This window comes from Polyodon spathula, chromosome 13, assembly GCF_017654505.1.
Source record: "Polyodon spathula isolate WHYD16114869_AA chromosome 13, ASM1765450v1, whole genome shotgun sequence".
Lineage (NCBI taxonomy): Eukaryota > Metazoa > Chordata > Actinopteri > Acipenseriformes > Polyodontidae > Polyodon > Polyodon spathula.
This window is the reverse complement of record NC_054546.1, coordinates 15009039-15024559: the sequence shown is the minus strand read 5'-3', so window position 1 is coordinate 15024559 and position 15521 is coordinate 15009039. Positions and strand designations below refer to the sequence as shown.

The 15521-nt window shown below is 36.8% G+C and overlaps 1 protein-coding gene across 1 annotated transcript in view; it reads right to left on the bottom strand.

Moving 5' to 3' along the window:
• Positions 1-783: 783 nt before the first annotated feature.
• The window catches only part of LOC121325826 (AT-rich interactive domain-containing protein 5B-like), an 80219-nt gene continuing 65481 nt past the window's right edge, over positions 784-15521 (bottom strand). Inside the window, exons 9-10 of the mRNA XM_041268912.1 lie at positions 8836-9037; positions 784-5578 (exon numbers count right to left, since the gene is read on the bottom strand). Of these exons, the coding sequence (XP_041124846.1) occupies positions 3380-5578; positions 8836-9037 (2401 nt within the window). The 3' untranslated portion in view covers positions 784-3379. The remainder of the gene's footprint in view (positions 5579-8835; positions 9038-15521) is intronic.

Sequence of the window (15521 nt, the reverse complement as noted above, 5' to 3'; positions counted from 1 at the left end):
GCTAGTGATGCATACATGACATGAATTTAGTTGTGGTGTTTTTAATAAGATTCAATAATACCATCTGCGTCACGATATAGGCTCAATATGATGTATAAGGCCTGTAGGACAGCGAAAGAAAGGTCATTCATGGATGCTTGCTGTTCTATAACTATTATATACTGATTTATTGTTAATATACAAGTTAAAAAGATGTATTTATTCACTATTCATGACTACATTTTATTTAGTCCTAGAAGGAAAAGGTTTTTAAAGCAGTGTTCTACCATGCTTTTGTTAGCTGTCACAATACACAGGCTCTGTTTTACGATACTTACGAAACATATTTATTTTATACTATAGAACCACTTTCATAGCATTAACATGACTTTCTTTTAAATGGGGTAAAAAACAAAAGACTTTTGTTTTAATGGGGTAATGTTTTCTGTTAGTGTAGAAAAGGTACAGTGAAGGCGCAAGATTAGGTTTGAACACTAGGGGGCATGATTAACTAAGGTTGCAAGCTCCAGTCAAAATGATAGTTGTGATTTAGATGAGCAATGTGTTTCTCATAGGTAGCCAGCCTATAAAAAGCCTATCATTTATTACTCAGAAATGGTAGCGTGGTTACAGTCATACACATGGAGGACAAACACTCATTGCTGTGCTATGAGCATGAAATCAAACGTGGTTCTACTTAAGAATGGCTTTTCTGTTTTAGAAAAAAAAAAAGATCTAATAAACAGTAATTAAGCTCAAATCCAATGCGGCAGAGTACCACTGCTGATTGAAAACACATTGAAGTAGGTAGTAAAATATTTTTAATTAAATATACAGTGGATCATAGAAGTACAAAATATCTGTTGCCTGTTATGTGATTGGAAAACTAATGGCACATAGTATCAAAAGCATTTCAAGAAGTACAATTCGAGAAAAAAAAAAAAAACATAAAAAAGAACTGAGTGTTTATAGTTGGCTCAGTGTTCTTAACTGTAGTGTTGAATCTAATATGAAGGTTACTCAATAACCTTAAAAAACAGGAAATAACTATATAGTGTTACCAGCTATACTTTACTATATACACATAATCACCTTACAGATCATAACAAAGGCTAAAAGATGTCTCACAACAGTATACATTATTTACAGCAAAGACAGCAACGATACACAGTATTTATAAACAGCGTTTTTTTTTTTTTTTTTTTTTTTTTTTTTTTTTTTTTTTAAATAGCCTACCAAACGTGGCTTTTATAATTTAAACCAGCACGTTTCATGCAATACATTTACATTGAATGAGACTTTTTAAGTGCGCATGACAAACATTCTAATCACGGGGCCTCACTAAATTCCCAATGCTCATTACAATCATAACGATCATTGTAAAACTAGACCAGATGTGACCTGGACTAGCCTTTTTTTGAATGTGTGGTCTAGGACAATGCTGGAGCTGAAATGAATTGTTCTGTATGGAAAGCATACAGTCTTGCTCCAACACTCTTATTCTTTATTTTATTAATCTCTCATCAAGACTCTCAAAGTGACTTATTTTGTAAATAATTCATTATTATAAACCTGATAAAATATGTAGTAATACTACAAGAAACTCTTCTGTCAAATAAGTCTCTTTTAGTATTACGTTTTCTTTTTAAGATTTAGTGCTTGACCCATATTGGTTTTATTTATTTCACTATTATTAATTTTTAATTACTTAAAAAAAAAAAAAAAAAAAAGAAAGTCTCAGACTCATTATGTAAATGCACGTGTTCTTACTTAGCAAAAATATAAAGGCACAAATAATTACACAGCAGAAATGTACCGCACACAGTTCTGATATTTATCTTTCATTATTAAATACAATTAGAATGACCTCTAGGTTACAACATCCTGTTAAAAGTCATGGGCACCCACAGCTAAAGCAGTGCAAAGTAGACAAGTCACAGCCTCATAATTCCGATTTCTGTATTTAAAAAACATTTTTCAAAATCATTATACGGCTGACAACATAAGACTTCCTCTTATGTTGATTTTTTTTGTTTTGCTTTTGTAAAACACCTGTGCAGATTTGAATTATTTACTTACATCCATTTTCCAAATGACTTCACGCGTCATTAATTCTTTTCATTGATTGCTGTCATCAAGTCACTTTTTTCCCCATATGAAACAACTTTAGATTCTCTATACAATCCTAAATGACTTATGCCTTTGATATGTGTGATTCTTCTCAGCACACTTTTCCATTTGAATTCATTACTAAGTGATGTTTGCTGCCATATAAAACTTTGAAAGCACACTAAGAGGAGGGTGGAAAAATTGCACAGCTAGTAAAGATTCACCTTAAATAACAGTCTCATTATTATGCTGCTTTAATCATGGGAACCACACATGACTAATACCAACTTGTACCTTCAAGCAGTCAAGAATTACAGTAGCCAGTGAATAGAAGATACAATGATTTGAATAATTCCATTAAAATACAAAGGTATAACTTATGATATTTGCATTTATTAAAAGTAATAGAAATGTAACTTGCAGGTAAGATTGTATATCCTGAAATGTGCATGTGATCTTCACAATATTTTACACTGATGCAGTCTAGAAATGCAAAACATATGCAAGCAAACAGCTTTGCTTGTGTGTACATTAACTTATATTAAATATATTGTTCATTGTGATTAACAGTATTTATTCATTTACAAGGGTGATTGTATAATGGGGATCCCATTGTTTATAAATGTGTATGTAATTGTCACAAAATACAGTGCTACAATTACAATTACCCCCCCCCCCCCCCCCCCCCAAAAAAAAAAGAAAGAAATGCACAATACAGAATAATATTAAATAATATCGAGAAACTGTTCTAACAGTAAACCTTGATTCAAATATGTATGGCCACATTAACAGTGTTAACTTCTGTAATTTTTCATAGTGTTGTAAGATAAAGTAAATCCAGAAACTATTGAAATTGCACTGTACGTTGCATTGATTTGTCATACAACTTGTCTTAAAATTGTCCTTTAGATACCCAGCAATAATTGTCTTCGTTATTGCCTGCCATCCTGACTGAAAACTTGACTATTATTGCTCATTTCACTTTTTTTTAAACATCTAAAACCTAGACAGCAAATGCAAAGTGGCAGGAATGAACATGAATGAATCCACCAATTGTCCCATACTCAAAGTAATGTGCAAATGATCATTTTTGTATAGTGGCAAAATCTGGAGAAAAAACAGATGTCATCCCAGATTCAAGAGCATCGTATTCTGCTATCCATAAATATGATAACATAAACATGCACAATACAAAAATTACTGTTTGTTCAGGTGGAATTGTTTTTTAATTACTTTGTCATATGGAACATCAGGCCATACGCTAAAGTCTTACATGGTCGTGAATTTCAGATTAAAGCTTCGTACTGGGATGTACAGAAGACATCTGCGAGGGACTGAAAGCGGACTGCGGGTTTAACGTGGTTAAAGGGTACATGTGGTTCAAGAAGTCCCTGTAAGAGGCTCCGACGGGGTGCCTGTAGATCTGCGGTGGGTGAGCGGAAGAGGCAAGCAGTTGTCTTTGCATCATGATGGAATGGATGGCCAGTGGCGGCATCAGTGGCGAGATCACAGCCTGGTTTTTCAAGTACTGCAGAGGATGAGCGTAACCCGCTGGGATATGGGAGCCCAGGCTGTCGCACATGTCCTGAACCTGAGATACAAAGGCTCCAGGGTACAATCCTGGAAAGATAGGGGTAGGCAGGGAGTACTTATGGTTATCGTAAAGGTGGCTAGCATGCACAGCATGCAGAGACTCCAATCCTTTGCTTCTTTCAGCGTCAGCAAGGTCAGGCGTTTTTGCTTTCCCCGCGGTCTCTTTAACCAAATGCATTGGAGTTACAGCCTTGATCTTTTTCTCGGGAGGACTGCTCCCCTGGTCCTCCAGGTTTCTTTTCAGAGGTCGGGCAGCTCCAATGTTCTGCGGGCTGCTTTTGGTGCTCAAAATTGGCCGGACTATTTCTTCCATCTTCCGAGATGGGATGTCATCTGTCTGTGCGTTGTGGGGTTTCCCTGGTGCTCTGTGAAGCGGTTCGGTGGGTTTCTTGGGAGTCAACATAGTCATTGGAGGAACCCGGCATGCCTTGGGGTTGCAGTTGAGGCTGGAGGCCTGGCTGCAGTTGATTTGAAAAAGTGGAGTGGTTTTACCTTCCTGGTGCATGTGAGAGATTCTGGATGCCAAGGGCTTGGATGAAGGCAGTTTGTGAGCAGAGGGCTTGGGTAGACTTAAGTCTGTGGGTTGGTCATCTAATGACATTTTCTCTGGAGATATCCTTTCTTTTTGATTTGTAGGGGAAGAATAGCTTAAACCATTCTTATCTGGGTGTTTGTTTAGAGCAAAAGCCGAAGCCTTTTCGTAATCTCTGTTGAACTGCACTTCTCTCCCCAGGTATTTGGACAACTGTTCCCTGTTAAGGTGCTCTGTTTGCCTGTAAAGGTTGTGCAGGTGGTGTGAGGAATAGAACTCTGCCAGGAAGCTGGGTACCTGGGAAGGGTGTACTGCCCTTTTCACTGTGGTTTTTTCCTTGCTGTCGTGGATGTCGGGTCTCAAACTGTAGGTCTCTCCAGGAGAACTAAATTGGTGGTTTGTGATGGGAACAGACGAATCTGGCTTACCAGACAAGTCGTGCTTGAAGACTTCCCTTGAGGGCTTCCTTTCATCTGCAGTTTGTATTTTAAAGCTCTGCGCATGTTGAATTACGGATGGCCTATTGATCATGACACTCTCCGAGTTGGAAACCTGTGAACTTTGCGATCCAGCTGACTCATCAACATTGTGGGCTTTCTTATTTACCAAAGGTGGAGGAGGACCAAATGAATAATTGTTCGGCAAGTTGGCACTGCTGACCTGAGACAGCATCTTCTTCTTGGCCAATGGAGACATGATGCCAGGGTTGCCCCTGGGGTACAAGACTGGTGAGTAGCTTAAACAAGCCTCATCCTTACTGGCCACCACTTCTCTCTCATTCAAGGTCTGTGAGGTTGTGTGGACTCTGATAGGCTGTTTCAAAGCATGCATGCTCTTGTCCTGGTGGTTTGGGGTTTCTGAAAGGTCCACATTCACGGGTATACTCCGCCTTTGCTCCTGCAGGTTGCTGTGATTTAACAGCTGTGGAGAAGTCAAAGGCAGTGCATTGGCAGCTTTTTCCTGCAGTTCGTTGCTTAATGTGCCCAAGAGGCAGTGCACCTGTTGCTCTGGGTTAGTGTTTGTGAGGGTGTCAGTTTCTGTCTGGAGTGGTGTGCTGCAGGTGGTTCTCTCTGAGGGGCCGTTCTCAGCTGATGCCAACGATGGACTGGAAAGTTTAACAAGGGGTTGGACCTCTTCCTTGATTGCATTCTTACTGGTGTAATTGTCCAAGATCTCGTTTTTTACAGTAAACTGTGTTTCCTCTTCCTCTTCCCCCTCCTCCTCCTCCTCCTCCTCCTCCTCCTCCTCTTCCTCCTTCTCCTCCTCTTCCTTCACCCCCTCCTCCTGTACCTTGTTGTTCTGTTGCTGCTGGACTGCTGGTTTCTGTTCTGCCACTCCCAGGCACTCCGCTGTAACGTCAGCCCCCTGCAAAAAGTAATTACTATTGTTAATTACTGAGTATAGCCTTGTTTAACAGAGTACTTTTCATATGAATGCAAACAGTTGATCTGGTTGTTTAAAGTAAATTCCCTATCAATACTAATTGCTTAGGATGGATGTGTTTAACTAAAACGGAACACAGAAGAGTGTTTTCAGTTAATAAGAAACAAACTGGGAAAATTACTTGAAAATAGCAAACATCAAAGTAATCACTGGCATAAATCTAGCTATAATATAATAAAACAATGCTTGACTGGTGACTATTTGGTGTACAATGAAAGTTCAATTAAAAAAAACAATATATGTTTTGTGCATTTAAATTCGATTCAACAACCTGGTTGTGTAAGTTCTTGCCAAACTGGTTTCTTGTGTTGAAACACACAAATTTCTTCAACAGACCAGGCTTTAAGTCCCTTTATCTTTTTTTTTTTTTTTTTTTTTTAAATGATGGCAAGCATGCGAAGCCCTTGAAATGCATTTAATGTGACAGACATCTGTTTGTTCTCTGAAATATCCTTTGAATAAAATTAAAGCCATATTGTAGATATCTTAAATGGGAACACTGAGCTAATTCATGTGTTAAAAAAACAAAAACAGTAACATTTTATTTTATCTTATTAGTATTTTTTAACAATAAGCGTATCGACAAGTGAGGCTGGGTATCAGTTTTTAATTTGTTCATCTTTTTATTTTATTTTATCCATACTTCGATAACACTCCGATTTTCAGCCACACTAAAACAGTTGTGCCTTATGTTTAAGTGTAAAGTGTAAAGTCAAGGGTATTAAATACATTTAACTGTATAAAAAGTTAATTTGGTTCAAAATATGGCCTAGTGTCTTTCTAAAGCCTTGAGTGTTATTTGTTAAATCTGTCCTCTTTTATATTATTATTATTATTTATTTTTTTTAGAAAAAGAGCAATAAAAACAAATCTTAAGTGTTTACTGTAGGAGGAAGAATTACAAAAATCTCTATCTTTATTTTTCATGTGTAAGTGTGATAATCAAAGCATACAGTTTTTGTTTGCAGTTCTATAGTAATAAGGCTTGCATTCACAATTCATGCTATCCATGTCATTATGTCGACAATGAACTCTGAACTCAGAGGTCACAGCGGAATTTCACCCATGGCAGTGCTGACTGACAGTCCTTTTCAAGTCTGTTGTCATTCTAATGCAACATACTGAGGTACAACACTGTCTCAAAGACGACATCATTGTCTGGCCTCTTTTAGTGACTGACTTGTCAAGAGTATCAGCCCTTCAAGAGAGTCTGCTGGTCCTTCAAATGGCAGGGCAAAGACATCCAGCCTCAAAAACAGGTTAAAATGACCTCAAAAGTATTACTTCTCTGTATAAAAGTCACCATGTGAGTCAGGGGCTCCAGTTTCTCAGAAAGACAAAAGCATTCATGAGCTATGGTAACACTTGTGTGGGTTTTTTAAATTACAGAAACATACCAGAGAGATGAACAGGAAAACTATTTAGTAGGTCATCTATGTTTCAATACCACAAACTTTCTACCATTATCTACACTAGGGGTTTCCAAACTGGGGGACTATTGGGGAACCACAGCACATACAGAAATAGTTTCTCCCAAACTGTCCTGATACTTGACAAGGCCTGGGTGTTAATTAGTTGACATGACTATTATAAAACCTTACCATCTATGGTACATTTATAATGTCGCTAACAGTATGTGGTATTTTACATTAAGAGGAGGCTATTGTATGGAACACAATGTCCCCTTTCCATCGATGGGGGTCCTCAGTTTAAGCCTGTAAAGTCTGAGAACCCCACATCAAAGGGGAACGTTCTTTCACTTCCCATTCTCCTCCTTTTTTGGTAACTCATGAACGAATTGATGAAACGTAATGTTGTCGTGTTTTGTGGTCAAATGACTTGGGGCTCCAGACACCTGCTGGTTTGTGGGGTGATAGCCTCAAGAGAAAAGTTAGGATTTAGAGCTACTTCATTCTTCTCATTCATTTTACAGATACAGTGATACACGCTTTGATACTGCATTAGGAGGTTACCAGGGCATCAGTGGTTATAGAAAACAGGCCACTCAAAGAAGTGTCCCAAGTTAAAATACAATTATTTATTTCACCCAACTGTTAATATACTTTCATTTTTCTCAATGTTTTATTTCTTTGTGTTTTATATAATCTTTGTGCAATGAAAGTAATTCTGTTGCGGTGTACGGCATGTGTTCTTTTCTTTTTTTTTTCTCTATTTGTACTTGACTCAAAATGGAAAGACATTTGCAAATTACCATGGATTTTGTGGATAAAAATAGCACATGCGATTTATGTAAGACCAACATATGGCATCACTTCGCTTTCCACATAAAAGTTGATCAGATTTGATATAAAGCACTTCCACAGAGACCACAAGCTTCTCCTGCTCACACAAGAATAAATATTGTTGATAATAATAAATCTGGCATCATATTTTCTCAAGCTTTAAGGAAACTTAATGGCATCACCCATAATTCAACCAAAGCAACAAAACATGTTTTTCTTTAGCTTTCAAAGTGCTAATGTTTGGAATAGCTGCAACAGTCATTAAACATTATGCTTTGTTTAACCTACTGCACTATATATTTTATATATTTCCATCAGGATAAAATAAATAATTTAAAAAACAGTTGTTCCTGCCAGCACTGTTTCCAAAGGATGAAGCCCATAAGAAACACCTAAGATATGTATCATATTCTATTCTGTGAATGAGTGGTCCCTCACTGACTGACTGATCTGTTAAACAAACAGTATCCCTGACATGTATCCTGTAATGCAGCTATTCAAATCCCCTCCAGAACTCAAGGGAAGATAGTGGGCGCTCAGTTGGTAGGTGTTTGTATTTCTTCTTGTCTATAGGCCATTCTGGAGAACAGATACTGTTGCACTTTTCCACCTCCAACTCTCCTGAAGGAATCAGAGGTAGTAATCATTGAGGAGCTTTCACATATTCCAATTTAAACCCCTTACAGTTTCAGCAATTCAGTCCTGGCTGTTCTTTGGGGCCCTACACCCTATTCACAGCATTTTAGCAAATCCCTTACACCAGTTGACCACAGTCATTCTGCATCTAGTTTTGCAGTACACCTTACTTTTATTATGCATGTACTGTGGCTTCAAGTGTGCTGAACCAGATGTATCTGACATTTGCCATGCTTGCCTGCTTTTTCCAATCCTTTAACTTATTTCTGGTTCAACCCCCTGAAAGCATCAGTATCTTACCACAGAGGTTTCCATGGCTTTTGGCGAAATGTCTTTTTCCTTCTTTGGTTTTTGGCTTTGTTCAGATTTCATGCGCTTTGGCGCGACCAATTTTGCTTTGCTCCCCCCCTCCTGAGGCGCACTCTCCGGTTTTCGAGGTTTCACAGGAGGCAGGGGCTTATCCTCCTCCCCACTGACATATCTTTCATAAGGCAGGATGAGTCTGGAAGGAGACAGAAAGCAGCAGGTGAAACAACTGGACACACTGAAAGACAGAGGTGGGTTAATACGAGACTGAGCCATCTTCGATTGTTCTACTTTATCAGAAAGCAGACCTTGTTGGCAGTTCAGTTTGATTATCTCTTCACCATAGGTAGTAGTTGATTCATTGCCATATACTTGTTCTTCAGCTACTATTGTACTGCCAGCAAAAACGTAAATGATACCTTTCAACTGTTACGTACTAGAAAATAAACAGAAATAATAAAAACTACCCTTTTAATTCCTTCACAAACAGTGATAACATTTTACAAGAAACACCTGAGAACTTGTTTAAAATGATTTGTAAAACAGGACACTGCACCTTTAAGCTAGACCTTAACATTTCCACAGACTAATAGATAATTGTCCTAATTTTATTTTCCAGACAAGACATCATAGCCCACTAATTGTCTAGACTAGAAACTAAAAGCACCTTTTCCCATCCCCCTAATTCTACACATAATTTGAGGCTACTAAATCATATCTGGTTTACTTCAATGGCTCCCCTTCCCTGAACCAAAGCTCAATACCAATCTGATGAATTCATGTAGCACATATTAGCCTATTCCTTAAATTAATCACAATACACTGCAACCAAACATGAACAATGCATTCTCTAGTGAAAGGAGATCACAGTAAAATGTTTGTTATAATGCCATCAAGGGCATAGGTTTTCAACGGCATACACAAAAACTCTTCACATCACCAAACAATGAACAGATGGGGGGTATCTAAAAAGCCCATGGTCCTAATTAGAAGTCTTTTCTGCCGCAGCACTGTCAATGATATAAACCCTCTGTTCTATTGAAGCCTGTACAGACTGCATCTTATTCACCTCTGTGTACACCCTTGATAAGTGCAAGTCCATGACTCCCAAGCACAACAGGAAATGAAGAGCACATTTTGAATGATGTAATATGTGTGTGTGTGTGTGTGTGTGTGTGTGTGTGTGTGTGTGTGTGTGTGTGTGTGTGTGTGTGTGTATATATATATATATATATATATATATATATATATATATATATATATATATATATATATATAGGAAAACCTGCTACCCCTTTTGTAAGTGAAATGGATATATTGCACTGTAATCACAGTTTCTACTCCAGTAGCTTTAAGTTTTTAGAATGTGCTTTTGTGTGATTAATGAGTCACTGTGGGAATAACGCTAAGCATGGAGAATTATAAATATTAACTCTGCTACAGGAGGCACAGTCGAGACACATTTCCCAAAATTGAGTCAGGACATAAAGAAATGCGGCTAGAATATAAATAATTGTCAAATATGCATGACAAACTGAACCTTATTAAAAATGCAAATGAAGTAGTCTACATGCAGAATATCTTATTTGATTTAAAACTGTAATGTACCACAATCAGGTTTAACATTATGCCTGTTTGTTTGCTATCCATCTGTGCTCTTCTTCCTCAGAAACCAGACTTTGTTGGCTCTCCAGTTTGTTTCCTCTCCTTGAATATAAAGCTTCTTTCTACCTTGAGGCCTAAACAAACAGATAGTATCCCTGCTATTATCTGCGGGGGTCGTGATGACATCACCAAGCCCTTTTGTAGCTCAGTTAGTGATCTCATGAAAAAAGGGGATTTTTTTTTGTAGTAATAATAACATTTTACAAGAAATGACTGCAAGTCATGCACATACATAAATAAATAAATCATTCTAAATGATTTATTAACCCTTAAATGTGTCACAGAATATTTAAATAGTACTACAGAATTTCCCCCAGAGTTTATTTGTAGCATCACTGAAGGACACATTTTATTTACATTGTTTTACCTTGCACCTTTGAAGTCATAATTATGTTGTGACAGTCTCTGCCAAGACTTGAGAAATAAAGTCTGTTTATTTATTTATTTAATGGGTAATAAATATGGCCTTGTCAGTTGGCTCAGGTCTTACAGGCAGAGATAGTAAAAGAGATAAATAAACCAAGATGTGAACAGCTGGGAGAAACCCCCATACCACCAAACTAGTGAACATGAGAATAATATTCAAAATAAAAGAAATAACGAGAGTAAATAAAATAAATGCGCTAGAAAAATGACTTTCAGTACAGTTAGATAAGATGGGTGCTGTACTGTAGCTAAAAACATTCTATCCTGGGTTTGTGCCTTATAAAACATATTACCAAGTCATAATAATGTTTATTTGATGTAACAGTGTAAGAATATTAGTGTAACTGTGAACTGCAATACTTTTTACAATCTGGTGCCAGAAATAAGTCCACTCCACTGCATTTCTTTGTTGTTCTTAATTCTGTGATCACAAAGTCGTCCCTGGTCCCCAGGTATTAATCTCAGACTCCCTTAAATGAGCCTGCTCCAGCATGGCTTTGTGCAAAGAGGCATGAATTAAAACTATGCTGGCTACAATTTGGCAGCGAGCCAGTAATGAAGCTAAGCAAGAGCCCACAGGGAACATTCATCTTCAGATCCCATTACCAAAAAAGAGTTTAAACATGTTACAGCTGCTAAAACTGGAAAACTCTCCCCTCTTTCTCTCTATGCAGACAAATCAAAATAGCACGCAGCTGCCAAATACCTGATTCCCACTGTAATGTTTCAGTTAATGTTGATATAATGAAAGCATAATAATGCACACAAAGACTTACCCTGTTAACAACTAATCCGGTTAAATCTGAAAACCAAAATGCAGCAGTGGTTTTTAGCAAACCTGTGAGGGTTAGCAGCCTCTTGGTGGTGCTGTCTTAGCACTTAATGACCGCCTCATTTGGAACAATTTAATAGCCGGTTTTACCTTTTGACCCCTCTTGAATTAGTTTGGAAGTTTAATACAGTAGTTGCCGAGTATGTCAAAATTCCTGCTCTGCTCTTTTCTTTTTTTCTTTATTCAGTAGTAGAACTAATATTCAAAGCCAATTCCTTGTGTGGGAATTTCATTTGTTTTTTTTGTTTTTTTTTTACATTAGACTAAATTCATTTGTGGGCAAATTATGTATTGTGGTTGGATTCCTTTCTGAAAAGGCTTTTAAGAGTTGGGTCTGCAAGATTTTTATTTTTGTTATTTTTTTCACTGAGCGCAGCAGCTGGCAGAAAGACAGCAGTAAAACTACATTTCATACAGCTGGTGAAAGGCATGGTTCCAGAATCAGGAAATCTGGATTTAAATGTTACTTATATGAGTGTGGGGGAGAGGATAGGGGAAATGGGAGGAGGCTGAGGCATGACTAAGGTAAACTAGAACACAGAATACAAATCACAAGGCTAAGTGCACGTAACTGAGATCCATTTACTGATAGATACACATGATGTCATCTTTTTAATAAGACAACCCTGGTTACATCTCTACAAACAAGTTTAAACTAAATATAGATCAAATATTTAACAGCCAGAGAAACTACTGTTAATATTATTGTTTATATATATATGGATGCTGACCCTCCAAAAACTTTACATCTCATATATATATATATATATATATATATATATATATATATATATATATATATATATATATATATATATATATATATATGTGTGTTCTTTTATACAGCTCTTAGTTGCTCGCTTCTACAATGGTTTGCATGTTGTAAGAAGAGGTGTAAAGTTTTTGGAGGGTCAGCAATTGCCCAAGTGGAAGGCAAAATCCTTACATCACATTAGAATGTTTGCATCCCGCTTAGCATCCAGATCCCCAATTCTATGTTCTTTTCTTCATTTGAATGCATTTCAATATCATTTTAATGTGTTAATGATGGCAAAGTAAAAAGCCAGGTGAACACCATTCTTTACATATGCCGGTAAAATCATGTTAAACATGACTTCAGGCAGCATTATGGGGCTTTTGCACCCACATATCGTTACATCACCCCCAAAATACAATATTAACATAGTGATGCCAGGGTGTCAAATTCTGACATTTAAAGGGCTCATTTATTTATTTGCATTAACCTTGTACTACCTAATATTGTCTTAGGTAAGGTAGTCCAGGATTAGTGCTTACCAGGGTCTGTGAAACAAGTCGTACCCAATCTACATGTTCACCTATCAATCTCTGCTGTTGGACTATCATCAAGCAATGGCTCTGCTTCTGGAGTAAATGTCGTCCTTGTGTTAACTCAGAGAGGGCTGGAATTACAGTGACTCACCTCTAGTAACCTCATTTGCTTTGGACATTAAGCCTGGTAAATAATGATCAAACAGAAACAATTATACAGACTCGTACAGAACACACATAATAAGATATTAATGATAGATATGAACAGATATGAAACACATTCCGAATTATTTTAATAGTTTAAGAACAAATATATTTCATTAGCCAGTTATATTACATTAAAGTAAAGGGTATTTTCATATACAGTCTGAATGTCAGTTGAAACGGACAAAGTAATCAGCCTTGTTATAACACATAAGGCCTAATGTAGGGCTTTTCCATCTATACCTTGTATAATTACTCAGATGTGTAAAGTTGATAAATTAAGGTCCCTGCAGTCTGAGTCTCGCTTGTACAGTTTTTCCATCACAGGATGTGTGTATTTGTTTGCCACTACTATGACCTACATTTCTTCCTCAAACAGTTAACAGTGTTGACCTTAATATTTTAAAGTCAAACTATGGACAGTAAAAAATATGTAAAATCAAGTACCTTGATTTTTATCTCTGCAACTAGTGCTTAAATTGTAATTATGGTCCTCCTGTCATTATACGGGCAATGTAGATACTGTCTACAAATGCTTTAGTGTAAGAAACATACATACTTAATAGCTGCAATAAGTATGCTCTGAAGTTTGTTCTCTGACAATAAATACTTTAGGTTGTGAAACCGATATCTGCAGATATAATTCAGAACAACGGAAAGTCAAATGTCAGCAACCAAATTCTTGTAAGAGCTGGTCTTGTACCAGTCATTACAAACGTAAAGCTTTCCCTTTATGATGGTAAATGTTAACCGTTAGCACATGAATGGTTGTTTTTTTTTCCTCTTAGAGATTAGTCTATAACTAGTTATGGGGGGTTTTGTGAACAAAAAATAAAGCATCCCTGAGGGCATAATGTCAGGGGTATTGCATCCCTGGTCATATGGGTTCTAAACATGATGTAAAAAAGAATATATGAAAGATGTTAAAACAATTTGGCAGTGAAACGGTTATTTATTACTGGGCAGTACCTGTAATGGAACGTTATTGAGGGAATTAGAGAATACAGCTGTATACCAGCCGGTAGGACACTATCTCAAAGCACATTGTCTGCATCATTGATATGGCCAGAGGTTAAAACAATGTGGAAGTGAAAAGGTTAATTTTCTACTGAAAAACACAGGTAATGGGACTAAGAATATCAAATAATTGAGCTGTATTTAGCATGCAGCATTTACATGACCCTGCAATTATGAAGTCCCTATCTAAAAAGGCTTTGAAATGATTTGTTTTTTTTGTACGATACCCACATCTAAATCATTTTATGAAGCCCATATCTCTGAGCGTTAAGTCCTAATCAACCGGTAACTTACAGAGATACTTAAATAGTAACACAAAAAAGGTGACAAGGTACTGTATTGACACCAATCAGACAGAAACAAATCTCATTGCAACTTCGACATTGAATATTCCTAAGCGCTAGACTCGTATATCAAAGTGGAACATGCTGAATGTATTATTCAATTGTTTTAAGTGGTAAGGGAGTTACTGCAGTGCTGCAGTATGGTTAAAAAAGGAACATGTATTGAAATTCTTCTGTGCACATCCTATCTATGCAGACCAGTCCGCTGGGACTGCATAATAACATTCATGCAATGTGTTCTTCCTTCAGAGCTGCTAAGACTAACCTTATACAACATCCATTTCCATAATAAGTATTCTGAACACAGCTCTTTATATAATTGTACTAAACAAAACAGAATTATAAAAATGCTGCTTTACTGATGCTGCATATAACCTGAGCCCAGACAGATATGCATTGCTGTAACCCAGAAATAAAAAACTAGAACAGAAATAACAGTGCCACTACAAAAATTGATTTGTCCATATATATATATATATATATTATATATTATATATATATTATATATATATATATATAAATTTGGGTAGAGAACTCTTTGAGCTTATAATATATTATATATGATAATTGTTCACACAAAAACACTTTCAACCCTTGTGAACTAGACCTTTCTGCCACACGGTTTTAAATGTAATGTACAAACTGACATCTGATAACAAATAAATACATAACATGTTTTCCTGTACAGAATAATGTTTCTCTCCTACTTTTTGTGAAGTACAGGGCTTGAAAAATATGGTCAAAGGTAACCAAAATGGGCATTTTCTTGCCAGCTTCAGGCAGTTCTTACCACGTGGGGCCCAAGTTTTTTTTTTTTTTTTTTTTTTTGCACACGACACCTACACTGGAACCATACTCTTTACCACATGTGGTGTACGCATCACAAACCGCAAATAGAGGAA